Here is an 18,484-nt window from a genome sequence, read left to right on the forward strand (position 1 = left end):
CAATATAGCATTTAGCAACATGAACCTGACTGAAATATTTTTTTATTATTGCCCCTAAGCCAAGGATTTATAACATACATATTATTTTCATAATTTTACACATTCCCTAAGCTCGGGTAAACGACAAAAAAAGTTTAATATAATATAGGTGAAGTGCTCTCGTGTACAACTCTACGTCTACAAATAAACACATCAACAGTCAACAGTGTGTCATTCGAAGACAATGATGGCTGGTTACACACATTTAATTCTAGTCATATCGACATGTTTCTGTACATTAGTTTATGCTCGAGATATTGAAAAGGAGATGACGGTAGAAGTAGGACCTGGTACCCAGGAGTGCTTTTATCAAGATGTGAAGCAAGGAGAGATATTAGACGTTGAATATCAGGTAAGTTTATCTCGATGGGTTTGTAAACGGTGTAAGTTAGGATGAGTGATATAAGCCGGTATTGATGACTAATTATGTAAAAAATCAGAGGGCATGTATTGGTGTTATTATTATTGTTAAACCGTTTTCATTTGCGTCTTGATTTCGGCCTATTTGCATCGCTTTTGGATCAGTGCTGTCCTTTTACACTCTTACTCTAGTCTTATGTAAAGCCTTTGCCTGACTTCAGTAAATACTTGACCAATCATGTGAGTCAAGTAGTTATTTAGATTGGTATCTTAACTACAAAATCTGTGTTCATTAAAAGATAGATATCCCCAGGGGTCACCAATTTTGAACAGGTCTTGTGTCGGTACCAAAGAAGAGGAATATCTATTCACATTCACCCATAGTCAAGAGACCCACTGATAATTGGTATGCCCTTGTTCGTAAATATATGGGGTATCATCACAATGATGGATTGAATTTCAGCATACATGTATGTAAGGTTCCACCAAATAAATTAAATGGTAAGGGGCTAAAATTATAGGAATGTTAAGATCATAAAGATGAGAGTATATCTCAGTATTGTCAATTTTCTGACTTTAAAGGTCAACTGAGAAGGTTTTGGATGTCTATATTTTGTTATTCATGTATGAAAATATAACTTAAAAGTTGGAATAAAAAATGCATGTTTCTAGCTTTTTATAGTCTTGATTTTATCCACATAGCATGATCATAAAAGTATCTCATAGCAGACGAGCTTTTCAGTGTAGTTAAATTTTCCACCGCTAGGGCACTGATGATGAAACACCTGTTGTTTACATTCTTTGGGATAAAATATAGCCCATTACGAAGGGCCCATTATGAAGGGCAGCAAGTAGTAGTCTGAAAGTGGAAAATAAATCATGATAATTTACAATCACCATGCATGCATTTTACCATTCTCAATATGAATTCAGCCCCCTTGTGCCTGAATTACTGTAGTGAAATTACATCAAGAAATGTATGAAGTTAGATATGTACTTGCCTTCCTTTCATTTCTTCATTAAAAAAAGTGTTGGGAGCAAAAAAGAACACATCCTTGTGATATGATTCCAGTACTGATGTTTGTTGACAAGGCGAGAGCTGACCGATATCCTTGAGAAGTGCTTTCTGCGTTACTATGAGCTCAAGCTCTTTGTGTGATTTTGAACCTGAAAGCAAGATGATAAGCAGGTTGTTCTGTGGTGCACGATTACTAAGCAGGTTATATCTATGAAGCAAGTGCAAAGCTAAAGACGTGGTGCTCTGTTGGTAGAGGCTACAATTCCCCATTATTTTCATAAATTTCTTCCATTTTTATTTCTGGTTTCCATCACCTGTAGTGCAATAAGGATGGTTTACTTGCCAGTTTAGTTTTCCATACATCTGTGTCATTATTGTTTATCCTGGCTTTTTATTGTTTTGAGACCCAGTAACTTCCTTGTCTTTCAAATAGGTCTTGAAAAATGAGCTTGACTAGCTTGTTCCCCCATCTCCAATGATGGGTCTGGCGTATGAGAGCTTGTTTTGCATATCTCTACTGCAAGCTGAGGAAGATCTGATCTGCTCTCAGGGCTGCTGCTGGTGTGTAGTGTGGTGCTCTGAATATTATTTTGAATGCCTTGTTCTCTATTATCTGCAGCCTCTTGAGTTCACTTTTTGTAAAGATTGCTTTAGTTGAGTGGAGTAGACTGGGCATTATGACATTTTTCCAGAATACTTTGCCAATGCTGATCCTGTTGCAGCTTCTTGCTGTTATTGGGATTGTTTGATTAGCAAATGAGTTTGCTTTGCACTTGTTTCTTTTGAGGACTCTGCTAGATTGTAGATTAGGATATTGCTCCTTGCTTTGTTTACTCTTAAACCACATCCTTCTCCAATCTCGGTTAGCAATATGATTGCTTGTACCACTTCATCTGCAGAATTTGTTAGTAGGAGTCCATCATCAGTAAGGAGATTGAAGTTATTTGTGTGATGTTGTTTTTGAAGCCTTCCAGATGGAGGTCTGAGTTGATGATCAGGTATGTTCTCAGTTGGAAAAGTGTGGTGGAGCCATTGCATCCTTGTGTGACACCACTGGTGATTTGTATTTTGCACATTTCCTCATTATTTATCATTATCTTGGTATCATCTCCTTGGTATATGTTGGCTATTTGATATATAATGTCTGGATGGATGTTTTGTAAGGAACAACCCTGAGATTTGTTAACCCAACCTCACATCATCCTCAGGTCACCAGAGAGTGAGGGTAGTGGTATTTACTCCTTCTTTAGTTCCATTTCCTTTATAAGAGGTTGCTATTGATAGCACCCTCATCCCACTGTGTACTACTGAAAAGGATTGCAGTTAACAGTCAAAATATATAGACCCGTGTATTCAGCCCTTTCTTTTGTTTCAACTATGGTGTTAATTGTGATTTACAAATGTGTACTACATTTTTCATCAGTGATGAAAGAGGAAGCCTGAATTTAAAGTTTTGTAATGGACTGTGTGGTGCTGGCATGAGTCATTCTATTTTATATATGGGAAAAAGAATGGTTCAGATAAGAAATCTAAAATTGGTGAGAATAAAAGATACTCTCATTGTTGCAGGTTATTGATGGAGGACAAGGAGATTTAGATATAGACTTCAGTGTAACTAAGCCCAAAGGTGGTGTCATCATTCAGGACTTTCGAAAGCCTGAAGGGTCACATAGGTAAGAATGGCCATGATGTCTTCTAAAGTTTTTATTGATCTCAAATGTGGTATGTCTTTCTTATGTATGCATGGGAATCTTTTGTAATTCATGAATGGAAAATATATACAAATCTTAAAAGGGAAATAAATGCAGATTGGTTTCACAAAAGATGAGAGACTGCATAAAAAGAAAGAGTATGGGAGTGGTTAAGAAAGAAAATAAATCCATCAACCCATTGCCCCAGGTGTCTTGCAGGAGACCCATGATTTCCAGGTAACCAGCATTAGCCACTGGTACAGCTCATAGTCACTCATTGAAGAAATATTGTTGTTGTTGCTTGGGTATGGCTAGGCTGGGGTAGTGTAAGGAGTGGCGTATTGTGTCCCCAGTGTGATAGTTGTATTTAGGGCATTGCTTCAGTAGCCATGTCTATTCTGTGCTGGTACTGTCTTAGTGCAGGGTGGTGACCTAAATGCAAACATGCTAGTGTTGTTCTTGCCAAAACATGAGCTGATGTCGTAATGCTTCTTGTTAACTTGTTCTTGTTAAGGGGGTTGCAATGGATGGGAATAGGTACATGCCTTTGACTTGGCTACCTCCCTTATAAGGGGGAAAAGCTCTTGGTATTTACCTAGTTGTATTATACGGGAAGGGAGCTATGCTCGTGGTGACCCATCTTTGTATCTTTCAGTATCAAGTTTATTCTTAAAATCGTGAGTAGTATTTGCACACACTGTTTTTTCATCTAAGTTATTCCATATATCCAGCATTCTGTGTGGGAAGCTATTCTTTTTCCTATCTCTTCTATAGTTGTCCTTTTTGAGTTTCTTTTCATGACCTCTTCTTTTCTATTGTCATTTTTTAGTAAATCTTTTCTGTCAAGGATTTCCATTCCTCTCATGATTCTATATATAGTCAGTAGATCATCTCTTTCTCTTCTTTGCTCTAGTGTTGGTAGTTCTAGTTTTGATAATCTTTGTTCGTATGTTAATTTGGAAAGAGCTGGTGCCAACTTTGTTGTTGCTCTCTGTATTCATTCTAGTTTCCTTATACAGTAGACCCTCGTTTTACGCGGATTTTTTATGCGCGGTTTTGAATTTACGCGGATTTTTGGGTTCGGGAACTGGTTCGTGGCCATGCAGTTGAGCTGTCTGAGGAGGAACTGGTGGAACTCGTCCAGTCGGCCAGTGAGGAGGAGGAGGAGGAGAAGGGCAATGTTGAAGAAGAAAGCCAGCCACAGGAAGGATTAACTTTGGACTCATTGGCAGCCTTGATACGACAGGCCTCCGCTCTCAAGGCTGCCATTTATGAGACTGACACATCCATGGTGAGGGCAATTGCGGCGCAGAATGGCATCGACAGTGTTATGGCGCCCTACAAAGCCGTTTTGCAGGACATGAAAAAGCGCCGAGTACAATTGCCCATCACCATGTTTTTACAGAAACGTGGTGGTCCAGCTAATTCTGATGCCGAGTCCGACTAGACTGCTACCTAGACTACTACCCCTTCTACATATATTCATTTCATGCACTGTTTTTTCTTGTTCTTTTGTTTGTATTGTATTGTTTTCCTATTTTTCTATTGTATTATTTTGTTCAATATGGCAATTCATTGTGGAAATAAAATTATTAGGGTTCTAATGATTGTTTTGGTATATCTCCTTCAGTGGCGGAATTTTATGCGGATTTTCGTTTTACGCGGGGGTTCCCGGTCCCTAACCCCCGCCTAAAACGAGGGTCTACTGTATTCTTTTTAGTACTGGGTGTCCATAGTGTCGCTGCATATTCCAGTTTTGGTCTAATCAACGAGATGAATATATTTTTTTATAATTTCTTCATCCAAGTATTCAAATGCCACTTTCATTGACATTAGTAGGTTGTATGGTGTGCGTGTATATATATATACCCTGTCTGGAGTATTGGCTGCATGTTATTGTGGCAAAGTAGAATGCAGTTGATACTTTAGGGTCTATATGGGGTGCCCCTATGGACCAGAGCCACACATCATTTTGTCTGTGATAGAGGAAAATTCTGTTCATAGAGATATGATGACACTTTTATACTACTACCTGTACCCCCAAAAGGGGACATTCCTAAAAAAGAAAGTGAAGGCATAAGAGGGTCTGGGAGTGTATGTGGTACAGATTAGAGTAAAAGGTAAGAGATAGGCAGTATGTTTGTAAGAAAGATGGATGTGCTGGCTTTGAGTGAAACTAAAATGAAAGGAAAGGGCAACTGTGAGTTTGGGAGTGTAGCTGGGAGGTACTCAGGAGTGAAGAGGGGACGAGGGAGAGAAGGGGTGGCTATACTAGTAAGTGAAGGGATAAGTAAGTGGGTAGTGGAGTGGAAGGAGGTTTCATCAAGGTTGATGTGGATGAAGAAGCTGGGAAGGGAGATGTGGGTTTTTGTAAGTGCGTATGGACCTGGTAGTGAGAAGAGCATAGAGGAAAGGGAGGCTTTTTGGGTAGATATAAATGAGTGCATAGAGGGATTAGGGAGAAATGTCAATGTAGTTGTATTGGGAGTCCTTAATGCTGGGGTAGGAAATGAACCAATAGACGGAGTGATTGGGAAGTATGGAGTTCCAGGTAAAAATTATAGTGGAGAATTGATGGTGGAGATGTGTCTTAAAAGAGAGTTGGTGATAGCAAATACAGTGTTTAGGAAGAAAGTCAAGCATAAGTACACATGGGAGAGGGTGGTGGATGGAAGGATGGCAGATAGAGCATTAATGGACTATATAGTGGTGACCAGGAGTATGGTAGGAAGAGTTAAGGATGTACATGTTCTAAGGGGAGAGAGTGGGGGAATATCAGATAATTTTCTGGTGGAAGGTAAATTAAGAGTGGAGAATAGGTGGAGAAAGAGGAAAAGGGCAGAAGGTACGGAGGTACTTAGAGTGAACTGCTTAAATGAGAAAAAAAGGAGAATGAGTACAAGAAGAAGCTGAAAGAGGAGTGGGAGGGAGTAAAGGATAGAGTAGAACTAAGAGTGGAGGAGGAATGGGGATGGTTCAAGGAGGGAGTCATAAGGTGTGCAAAGATGATGTGTGGAACAAGGAGGGCGGGAGGAAATAGAAGGAAGGGTAGTGAGTGGTGGGATGAGGAAGCATAGAAGGGTGTAGAAGAGAAGAAGCAGGCATTCATAGATTGGCTACAAATTAGGACGAGGGAATCGTATGAGAGGTACAAAGTAAAGAGAAGGGAAGTTAAGCATAAGATAAAGGAAGCAAAGAGGAGAGCAGATGTGAAATAGGGTAAGAGTATGACAGAAAATTTTGAAAGCAATAAAAAGATGTTTTGGAAGGAAATTAAAAGAGAAAGAGGAGGCGAATCAAATAGAGAAGAAAAGGTAAAAGGTGCAGATGGAGAGATGTTAATGGAAGAGAAGACAGTGAGAGGAAGGTGGGCAGAGTATTTTAGGGAGTTGCCAAATGTGAAGGAGGATAGGGAGGGAAAGTTAGTTGCAGTGGGAAGCGCTAAGAAAATGAGAGTGATGAGTGAGGAAAATGGAGGAGAAGTAGGGAAGGATGAAGTGAAAGCAGCTGTTATGATGATGAGAGCAGGTAAGCACCTGGTCTGGATGGATGCCATGAAGAAAGGAGGCACAGTTATGGACTGGCTGGTGAGGTTGTTTAATGTTTGTTTAAGAGATGGTAGAGTGCCGGAGGACTGGAGGAGTCCCTGTATAGTTCCACTTTACAAGGGAAAGGGAGACAAGTGTGAGTGTAGTAGTTTCAGAGGGATCAGCTTGTTGAGCATAGTTGGGAAGGCTTATGGGAGGGTCTTGATTGAGAGGATTAGGAGAGGAACAGAGGGAGTAATTGGTGAGGAACAGTGTGGGTTTAGGACAGTAGGGGTTGTGTAGATCAGATCTTTGTGGTAAGACAGATATGTGAGAAAGCTATAGGAAAAGGTAAGGATGTTTTTTGGGCTTTTATGGATCTGGAAAAGGTTTACGACAGGGTAGACAGGAAGGCACTGTGGGAGGTACTGCAGATATATGGGATAGGAGGAAAGATGTTAAGAGCAGTCAAGAGTTTTTATGAGAGTAGTAGAGCTTGTGTTAGGATCAGAAATGGAGAGAGTGAATGGTTTGAGTTAAAGGTGGGACTTCATCAGGGATGTGTTATGTCGCCCTGGCTGTTCAATCTTTACATGGATGGGGTAGTGCGAGAGTTGAATGCAAGGGTAGTGGGTGAGGGGTTGGAGATGATTAAAGAAAATGGAGAAAAGTGGGAGATGAGCCAGTTGTTGTTAGCTGACAATAATTTGCTTGTAGCAGGATCAGAGGAGGGATTGAGGAAGTTAGTGACAGAAGGTATGTGAAAGAAGGAAGCTGAAGATAAATGTGGGTAAAAGTAAGGTGATGAGATGTACAAGGGGCGAGAGTGACAGCAGGCTGGAAGTGAGCATTAAGGGTGAAAGACTGGAGGAAGTGGATAGTTTTAGATACTTGGGTGCGAATGTGGCAGGAAAGGGAGGAGTGGGGGTGGAGGTAGAATGTAGATTGAGAGAAGCAAGTAAATGCCTTGGTGGATTGAACAGTGTAATGAGATATAGACATCTGGGAATGGATGCTAAGAGGAGGTTATATGAAGGAGTGATTGTGCCTACAGCATTGTACGGGGCAGAAACATGGAACATGAGAAAGGAAGAGAGAAGGAGTTTGAATGTGTTTTTAGATGAAATGTCTGAGAAGTATGATAGGGGTTACTAGGCTAGATAGAGTGAGAAATGAGGAGGTGAGGAGGAGAACAGGGGTGGAAAGGGAGTTGGGAGATAGGGTTGATGAAAGATTATTAGGAAGGTTTGGACACATGGAAAGAATGAGTGAAGAAAGATTAGTAAAAGAAGTGTGGAAGGCAGAGGTGGAAGGAGTGAATATGAGGGTGCATCCTAGGATGAGATGGATGTATGGGGTGAAAGGGGCATTACAAAAGAGATGAATGTCTGTGGAGGAAGGATGGGAGAGGACAGAAGATAGGGGTGAATGGAGAGGGGTTGTGTATAGATGATGCTGTGATGCATGAGGGGGAGTGGGTGGGGGATGGGGGGGTGAGGAAGTATGTATGAGAAAAAAATTGACACAGCCCGAAGGGATTTCTCCCCGTCTTCTCCTTTTCTGCATGGGGGGACGGAGAGGGGGGTCGCCGAATTTATGAAATGGCCTTGCTGTGGATGTGCTGTGTCTTGCGACACTGCTTCTGACCCAGGGCAGTGGACAGGATGCAGGGATGACCCATCATCCAGGAGGTGCCAAGATAAGAGGGAGGGAGGAGGGTGGAGGGGAGTGGCATATATAGGAAATGGAATGGGTGGGAGTGGTTTCTATGCCTTTTTCTTTTTGGCTACCCCCGTGTAGGGGAGAAAAGCCTTTGGTATATGTATGTGTATATATATATATATATATATATATATATATATACACATACATAAATACAAAGAAATGATGAAGAAAATCCTAACTACACCAATAAGACCAAAACTCGAGTACGCAGCAGCACTCTGGACACCCAGTAACAAAAAGAACATTAAAAAAACTAGAAAGGCTACAAAGAGCAGCAACCAATCTAGCACCATCTCTTTCCAAACTAACATATGAGCAAAGACTGTCCAAATTAGAACTACCAACTTTGGAACAGAGAAGAGAAAGAGGTGACCTGCTACTATCTATAGAATAATGAAAGGAATGGAAGTATTAGATAGGGATGACTTGTTAATATGGGACAACGGTAAAACGAGAGGACACGAAAAGAAACTAAAAAAAAGATAGTTACGGAAGAAATTTAAAAAGGAACAGCTTCCCACACAGAGTGATAGATACATGGAATAATTTAGACAATGAAACAGTGTGTGCAAACACTATACAAGATTTTAAGAGAAAACTTGATGCTGAGAGATACAAAGACGGGTCACCACGAGCATAGCTCCCTTCCCATATAATACAACTAGGTAAATACATACATACATCTCCCTTATTTCATAGCCAGTAATAGGTAACTATTCCTGAGGATAATATCATGCCAAAGACTTGCAGGATTAACCCTCCACAATTACATCTCCTTAAACCCAAATAACCAGTCTCTCTCTTTGGCAGTGATGGGCTGTCTGTTGATACAATGTTCCCATTGGGGGAAAAATTAGATATCTGAACTGGCCAGGTGTTGTGCTTCTTTCTTTCTTTCTTTCTTTTCCTTTTTCTTCCATAAATTATACGAGTTGTTCTTTTTCAGGCATACTGCAGATGAGGAGGGTGACTACCGAATTTGCTGGGATAATACATTTTCCAGATTTAACTCCAAAACTATTTTCTTTGGAATAATGATTGAGAATGATAATGATGATGACGATGATGAAGGCTTATGGGATGAAGGTTTTGAGAACAGCATTACAGCTGAGGAAGTTTATGAAATGAAAGTGGATGACATCAAGGTATTGTTGCTCTATCAAGATTATTGAGATATATAATAGAAAATAAAGAGAGATTTGTTTAACTATGTAAGGGGGAAGGGCCTATGGTATGTATTTGTAGGGGTAAACCAGCTTTGGCTATCGGGCTCTGGTGCAGAGATGCTGTGTCTTGCTGCATATCTGCAAACACAAACAGTGGATAGGGAACAGGGGATGACCCTTCATCCACAAGTTGCTAAGATAGGACAACATATGGATTTTTGGTATGATTGTGGAATGAAAGATGAGTACAGTATATGCTTTGACTTGGCCACTCCACTTACAAAGTGGAAGGGGTCTTTAGGTATGGCTCTGTGTGTGTCTTATTATTGAGACAGATTCTTTGTTCAGTTGATAGCTCAGTTACAGTTTAGAATATAAGTTGTTGAAAATGTGTTGTATTGGGTTTCATGTATGTTTTATCCAAACCAGGATGCAATGGACCGCATCCGAGGTCACCTGACTAAGTCACGCTTCATGCAAGACCAGCTCCGAGCCTATGAAGCAAGGGATCGCAATGTTGCTGAGAGCAATTACACACGTGTCAATACCTGGTCACTTGTCAATATATCAGTCATGATTGTTACAGGACTTATACAGGTAAGGCTTTATTTTGGAACTTCGTAAGTGAAGAGTTGAATTATTAACCTCTTCCATATGATGGCACCAATGTAGGCATCATGAGGCGCAAAGGAGTATACTCGTATGAGGATGCTGGCATTGGCGTCTTGATCATATTTATTTTGTAGTTGAGTGACCCCCATATTCTGTGAATTGGCTTGATCATATTTTCTGTGGCTATTAATATTCAGAGCCATAATCTTATATTTTATAACATGAGTATTGTGATGCATCATTGGATCATCATACTTCAGGCTGCTGGTGCTGTCTGGAAAAATTTTACTCGTATTGAAGAGGTTAAAATGAATGTTTAATGTTGAATATGAATATCTATTCCCTCCTCCACCACCCCTTCTTTTGTGTTATCTTTCAGTAAGTGACATTTATTATTTCACTGTTACATATTGATATATTAGTAGACAATCAATTATGAGAGTGTTGTTCTTTATACTTCAGGTGATGCTGCTCAGAAGTTTGTTTGATGAAAAATCACGTTTTCATCGCATGTGGAAGAAAGGCACAACATCACCCTATTCATGAGCTAATGTAGTAATGCTTCTTGTTAACTTGCACTGTGTGTGATGTGTTGCTGAAAGTGTGTTTTTAGTACAAGAATGGCACATTATATTTATTTTGTCACAGAGTTTTCATGGGTATTTCATCTTATCATGTTTTTATGTGCAGGAGAATGAGATGTAAAATTAGTCATGGATTTTAGTCAGATTGCATCAAGTGGTCATTTACTTTTTCAGATAGACTGAGGAACTCATTAATTAGGTTACATGACCATTGCTCAGAATAGTATTTTTTTTCTTTTATATATAAAATTCATCAATATTGTAATCTTGCATTGTACAGAATATCCTCGACATAATGCAAGCATGATATACCAAAAGGAGTTTTAGCTGTTAATTCCTTACATGAAGGAACACTAAAAATGTTTCTGTACAGTTGAGTACTGTTCCTTTAACCCATTTATTTTATGAATTTTACCTCCCCATACTTTTACACTAGTTAACCTCATGTGGTCAGTTGGTAATATACTGTAATAACAAAAATGTAACGGTTATCAAAATGGTAATCATGGCATAACCTTAATTAGTGTTATACCTAGATGTTATTACTGTTGCCCCAAGTTTCACTGAATGAAGTCCACTGCCCCACAATAGCCAATTTATCATCAATCCATTGCCCCATGTCTCTCATGTAGGAGACTCGCAGCTGGTAATTAGCAATAGTCTCTAGACTGGCCCTTAAATCAGTCAAGAAAGAAATATTACATTTGGTACAAAAAAAAAGTTAAATTAGAGGAAATATGGTAAATGTTGACTAATCTTGGGCTCAATCTATTTGTGCTGCACCTCCAGTTAGAGGTGGTGTTGATGGGTTTTGAAGATGAAAGTAATATTTTCTTGTGACATCCACATTTCATTACAATGAGGTACCCATTGTTGGTCCCTATACCTAGGTGACAATGAACATACTTTGAAAAGATTAGTTAAATTACTGTCTATTCATTGTCTTCCTGTCTATCTATCTGTATACCAAGGGCTTCTTCACCCTCATAAGGGTGGTAGCCAAATCATAGGCATGCATCCATTCCACTCTCATCTGCCACCCTTTTTTCCCTCTTGTCATAGCTCTTCATGGATGAAGGGTTATCCCTGTCTCCTGTCCACTGCCTGGGTCAGAAACAATGCAGCAAGACACAGCACCTCTCATGCAGAAGATAGAGAAGATGAGGAGAAATCACTTCAGGCTGTGTCAAAATATTTTAGTCACTAATAAGTTCATTTTTGTCATGACAAATCAACAAGACTACCAAAAATTGTTGATAAAGTTTTAAAGATTTTATTCACACATGTATATATGGATGGCAGTGGCCTGAGATTGTCCACAAAGATAGAATTGCTGGTAAACTAGTCCATAACATATGTATAAATGTATACATAAAAAGAAAATCCCCCATATAAGGGGGTGGCCGACTGAAAGCATGTACTCACTCTACACTCACCCAAAATCTCATTCATTTCCTCTCCTGTCATAGCTCCTCATGGATGAAGGGTCATTCCTGTCCCCTTGGGTGAGAAGCAATTCAGCAATATACACACTAAAAACAAGCAATAAATTTTACTCTTTCTCTCCTCCCTCCACTGTAAGCCAGTAGCATAGAAACCGTCCCCCATGTGTCCAATACAGACAACAGTTCAAAGTTTCCTCTCAGAGAGATTTATGGGAGGGTCTGAGGATCACTGCTAGCCTCTGTGGGGCTGTGAATTTCCAATCAGTCATTTATATAATTCCAAAACACATCCCTTACTTTTTTCATTACCAGTGCCATATGCACTCCCAAAAGTCAACATCATCCCTAATGATACTTTTCTCTGCTTCGCTATGCACTTAACCATTCTCGTTGCCTACCAACATTGCCACTGCTTCCCTCCCTCACCTGACACCCCAAGTAACATGCTCCAAAACTAGGTCTTACCATTCCCTTTCAATTTCTTTTCACCCAATTACATATCCATTTTTCTTTCTCAAACATACTACTAATCTCTTCTCTTCTGCTCTTGTTCAGTGGCCCAATTACTATGTTTCTGGTTGGAGTCCTTTTCCCAGATCATCTTAGATCTTGACTCATCACAGGTGAAAAATACAGATTGTAAATTTTTACAGAATATTGTCTCTTTCCAACTCCTTGCAACTGGAACGCTACTCCCTCCAATTGTCCCTCCAACCTGGCTTCTGTGTAAACAGAATAATTTGCACTACATTTGTCAGGAACCATCATGTATTTTACATTATTTTGTGGCTTAGAAAAGGCATATGAGATACCCAGATAGATTCAATTTAAACTTTCTTCTAGGCTTCATACACAAGTTCTTGTCCTACCAAAGGGAACAATGGCAGGTACTTTTAAGTGGTGTTCAAGGAAGTTGGACTTCAGAAATAATATATCCCTTCTGCTCATCTTGAGAACCCATGAACACCCTTGTCAACATCTAGAGGTGCCCCAAAGGTCAGACACTCAGTTTCCAGACCAGAACCAAGATTTCTGTCAACTTGAATATCTCGTTAGAATATCTGACAACAGGTAGCTGCTACCCACCTCTTCCTCCTACCATAAGCCAGTAACATAGATATCTTCCACAATAATACATAACAGACAACAATTCAGAAGTTCTTCCCAGGGAAACCATTGTCAAAAGCTGTGGGAACTACAGATTTCCTGGTAGTGAAACTTGTAGTAGCAGTAGTTGGTGTTATTATTGTCTTGCTACAACTTTTCGTAGGAGTTAAATACAGAGTGGGGGATCCTTGGTCATCTTACACTGTCCCATTTAGTCACCATTTACAACACATGGGAACACTTGTGAGAATCAACACCGTGTGAGATCACAATCTTGTCGGCTTTTGCCATTGTGTTTCAACACTTGTTACACTATTTTTCTCCCCCTCCACCACCACAAGGGGATCAGAGGAGGGAGTCATAGTGGTAAAGAAAGGGTCAAAAAGGGACAGCTTAAAGGAGTAGTACAAAAGTATCTCATTCCCTTTAAGTAGATATTTTATTTTGATGATTAATGATGTGTGGCTATGGTCTGAAGGAATGTCACAAAAATCCTTAAGAATGGACTGCATGTCCACACTACAAAACTTGAGGCAAAAATTTTGGGACAAACACCTGACAAACAAGACTATCAAACCTTATGTTATATGGCCTCCTTACCACCACCAGACACTGAAATGGCATTCATTTACTTGAATGCCCTAACTACTTAATCCTTTGCATCAACTTCCTTTTTCATCGTCCCCACAACAACAATTTAATTATATCTTGAGAACCAATACCACTATTTTCTCATCATAATTTCCTTTAAAAGATTAACCTTCTTTCCAAACACTCCCTCATAACATAAAAAAGTCCTCAAAGTCAAGGACCACCTCGACATGAGAGGCACACAAACACTTGCCGCAGCCACCACAAACACATCACACCCGCTACACTACATAGCAGAACACCCACACACACCAAGAAACATTAAAACAACACCCAAAGACCTGTATCACACACAGATACTCTCTTCTCTTCCTCCACAACCACCAAATACCAGCCTCTGGAAACATATTCATAATCATATCACTCACCGCTCCATTAACACACTGAAAGACAACACACTGCTGCATGCCAGACCCCCTGATATCCACCCTTCTGAATCCTCTCTCCCACGAAAGGACAGAGTCCACCTGGCCAGACTGCGGTGCGGCCACCACCCAGCACTTCTAAGCTACCACAAGAGGCTGGATGACCACATTGTGAACAGCTGCCCAGGATGTAACACTTCACCCCATACCATACAACACATAATGGAAGACTGCATTATACACAATCATGCACGCAAACAACACAACATACACTCTATAAAGGATTTGTGGGAAAACCCAGTTTTGGCTGTGGCATTCCTTGGGGAGACAGGACTGCTCGAACAGACAGTCTAGGGAACGACAACAACAACATACTCACCCTCTAATATCACCTCCCAAACACTCCTATTGTTTAGAAATATCATGCTCCCATATTTATGTGATACCCACATCTACCACTTTTCTCCATATACATACCAAGATTTTTCCCCCCTCATATAAGGGGGGTGGCAAAGTCAAAACATACACAATATTCAAACATGTAATGTTATTCTTAAGGGTGAAATTGCTGGTTGGCAACAAATTACAGTTCAGTGAATGTATGGCTGCAGTGGATCTCTGGATTTACTCTTATTATATTGAGGATATACTGTATATATTGAACTACTTTTTCAAGGTTGAGGATGCTGATTACCAAAGGGTTCATAAATAATGTCATATGATGGCAAAGGTAATGCAAATGCTGCAAATTCATAGGATTGATTCAGAGATGACACTAAGCCAAACTTACACAAGGTGTTTTCCATTTAAATTCAGAATTGCCATTTAATACTTAGTCATTCAAATTGGTACAGAGATATTTTTCCCATGCATCATGGATGAAAGCAATAAATTTTAAAATAACAATGTTATATATCAAGTGTCCTAAAGAAATTGTTTCTGAGCACAGCACAGTTCATTGGAGATCCTTTAAGGACTTATTGCTCATATTACATAGTAAGTGGAAAGTGATATTAGTTCAGCAAGATTTATCTTGTCTGCACCGGGTTGATTCAGTTTTTATAGTTTTATATATTTTAGCAAACCTAAATGTTACGAGTTTCACTGACAATGTCACCTACAGCTCTTCAGTGGCTGGCAGTAGTCCTCTGGTTTTCCATAGATCTCATTGATAAACTGAATTGTTGTCTGTGTTGTACTAGTGTGGGACTGTTTGCCACTGGCTTGTGAGAGGAGAGGAGGAGTTGGTGGTTGTGATCTCCCCATATGTAAAAAGGTAAAGAAAATACAATTGAATTTGACAAAGCTTGGGCACAGTGGGGACAAAATGTTAGCCCAATTATGGGGCTGTACTTCCAGAAGGAGAGGAGGGTGTTGACAGGTTGACATTGATCTAACAAATGTCCTTGATATTAGATTGAAGAAATTTAGTGGTAACATAGTGTTATGCTGTATGATGCACAAGTATTCATCCTGTCCTTACAGGAAGAGTGAGGAACGTAATTGTGACTGTAATTGTGCAGAAAGTTTAGTATTATCAAAGCTACAGACAATTTGGTGTTCAACAGTTGCTGTCATGGGTATCTGGCACTAGATGAAGTCATCCTAGTATTGTCAACATTAATGGCAGGAATGCTAAGATGCTTGATACCTTTCACAGACATGTATTACCAATTACTAGATACAGGTATAATAATACCAAACCACAGTAGCCAGCATGTTCCTGACCCCAGTTGCAGGTGTGTTTTGGTGTTTGTAGTTGCAAGCATTTTGGCCAAATGCCAGAAAAGTGTAGTAGATTGAACCACAGTAATTGTGGAGCTTGACTTGCCTGTAAGTTAAATAGAAGAGCTAAACTACGCACAAGCACCATGGTGTCAGACTGGGAAGTGCAAGCTCAGTTACTGCACAAGCGATGCATGTTAAACTTATCCCTTCTACTCTTCCAAGTGCCATGTCATGTTGCTATTTGCAATAATTTTTGTACAAGAGTTTCTCATTCAAGCTTTAAGTGATGATTACATGTTCAAGTAATTAGCTGTCATAGTTGTAGTTTCCTCATGAAGAATTGGGTCACATCAACAGTACAAGAGCTGTACTAGTTTCAACTGGTTTTCAATCTGAAGTTTGGTCTCTAAGCATCAGATATTCTAACACCAGACATTTACCATCATACTCTTATACAAGGTTTGGTATTTCCTAGTATTATTTTGTAATTTCTTATGTGTGAATTTCTAATCTTAACATTTAAAAAAAATACCGGCAACATTCTTGTTAATATCACAGATGTTAGCTCAGATAAAGTAAATGTAGGTCTGTGTAATGTGATTCTTTTTTCTGTTTATCCAAGTCATTGTGTACAGCTTTGACAGCCAAGGAACCCATCACCAAGAAAGTTAAAATGTTTCTAATAGAAGTCTTCTCTCCCATTTCTTCAAGGGTCACTGATAAAAGAACAGGTTTCATGGCCATTTAACAGCTCATGTTCTTCCAACCACTAGGCAGCATAAATCTAACTTCCATTATACAGCTCCCTATGTAGCTTGATATGACAGACATCCATAAAATTGAGGTGGTTTAATAAATCCTTTGTGATAATGTGCACGCATTACTTTTTGCTTGCTGTAGTGGATTTCCTTAAAACAGGTTTCCATTAAATCCTTTGCAATAACTATATGTACTAGTGACATCTTGCTCAATATAATGGACTATGTACGAGGTCTGTTAGAAAAGCATCAGACTTTTTTATTTTATTTATTTATTTTTATTTAATTTTTTTTCGAAAACCTGATGTATTTGATTCAAGCGCACTTGCATGCGCCGACCTTGAACCTTCGTGCACGTGTAAATTTTTCCAGCCTGTCAATAGCAGCATTTGTGTGAGGTAGTGTGTAGTGCTCTCGGCAGTTTTTAATTGCAAGGAAAATGACGGCTGGGATTTGGTTTCCGGGTCATACCCGTACACCCAGGACTCGTCACCAGTGATTATGGTATTCATGAAGTTGGGGTCACTGTTTGTGGAGTCCAGCATGTCCTGCGAGACTTCACAAAGTTGCTTTTGCTCCACCGTCAGCAGCTTTGGTACGAATTTCACCACCACTCTTTTCGTGGCCAAATCTTCAGTCACAATGGAATGTACCGAAAAAGTGCTGATGTCCACCTCTTCTGCAATTTCTTGGATAGTCATACAACTGTCCTGCATCACCACAGCATTCACTTTGGCAATGACCTGGTCATTTCAGCATGTTGATGGCCAACTGGAGTGTGGCTCACTCTCCGTTGTGCAGCCATCTTTAAACCGGTTGTACCACTCCTTAATCTGTATGATGCCCATAGCATCGTCACCGAAAGCAGTCTGAATCTCCCGAATGGTTTCCTCCTGGCTGTCACCCAGTTTCTGGTGAATTTTGATGCAGTAGCGTTGCTCCAGTTGTTCAGTCATTTTCCTTGCAATGAAAAGCCGCCAAGGGCACTACACACTACCTCATGCAAGTGCTGCTTGCCAGCAACCGACACTGTCGACAGGCAGGAAAAATTTATGCATGCGCATGGCGGTTCAAGGTCGGCTCATGCAAACGCGTTTGATTCAAATCCATCAGGTTTTTTGGAAAAAAAAAAAAAAAAAGTGATACTTTTCTTACAGACCTCATACACACATTTTCATTAACAACTCCCCCACAATTGAAAAAAAATAATGAGACTGGATTCCCATAAGCTTTGATCTCCCAACCTTCCTCAATCTTTTCCCCATCTGGATCTCTTTTCCCTCATCTCTAGCCCTTGCTACATTTGTTTGCCTGCCTGCCTGCCTTCAATTCCTCCCCACCCCCTCCTGCACATGTTTAATATCCTAAATGGAATCACCACACAGAAAACCAGTCTCACATTTAGCAGACTACTCCACATCTTTACCAGATGACTTAGAAGCTAAGATAGTGGCTGTGGCTAGATTCCTTGGTCCTGCAAGTCTCCAGCAGTGAAGATAAAGGACACTGGGTTGATTGAGATTGGTAGTATATACATTATGAGATCGTGTTATGTATATACACATTGTGATGTAGTGCAAAATGGTGAAGGAGTTGGCCTTTTTCAGTGGCATAGCATGGGCAGGACCACCTGGGTGGTCTACCCTGGTTTTTTTTTTAGAGGCACAAAAAATAAAAATTACCATCACTAAAGAATTGATCTGAATAT

General features: G+C 39.9%; 1 protein-coding gene across 1 annotated transcript; it reads left to right on the forward strand.

Annotated features, from left to right (window-relative positions):
• The first annotated feature begins 45 nt into the window (after positions 1-45).
• On the forward strand, positions 46-17,893 carry LOC143021089 (transmembrane emp24 domain-containing protein 1-like). Its single transcript, XM_076178353.1, has 5 exons — positions 46-391; positions 2,987-3,090; positions 9,307-9,505; positions 9,956-10,123; positions 10,601-17,893. The coding sequence occupies exons 1-5, from the start codon at positions 224-226 to the stop codon at positions 10,682-10,684; spliced, it is 723 nt and encodes a 240-aa protein (XP_076034468.1). The 5' UTR covers positions 46-223; the 3' UTR covers positions 10,685-17,893.
• Positions 17,894-18,484: the final 591 nt, after the last annotated feature.

Source organism: Oratosquilla oratoria, chromosome 41, assembly GCF_046742065.1.
Source record: "Oratosquilla oratoria isolate Oo_2021 chromosome 41, ASM4674206v1, whole genome shotgun sequence".
Classification (NCBI taxonomy): Eukaryota; Metazoa; Arthropoda; class Malacostraca; order Stomatopoda; family Squillidae; genus Oratosquilla; species Oratosquilla oratoria.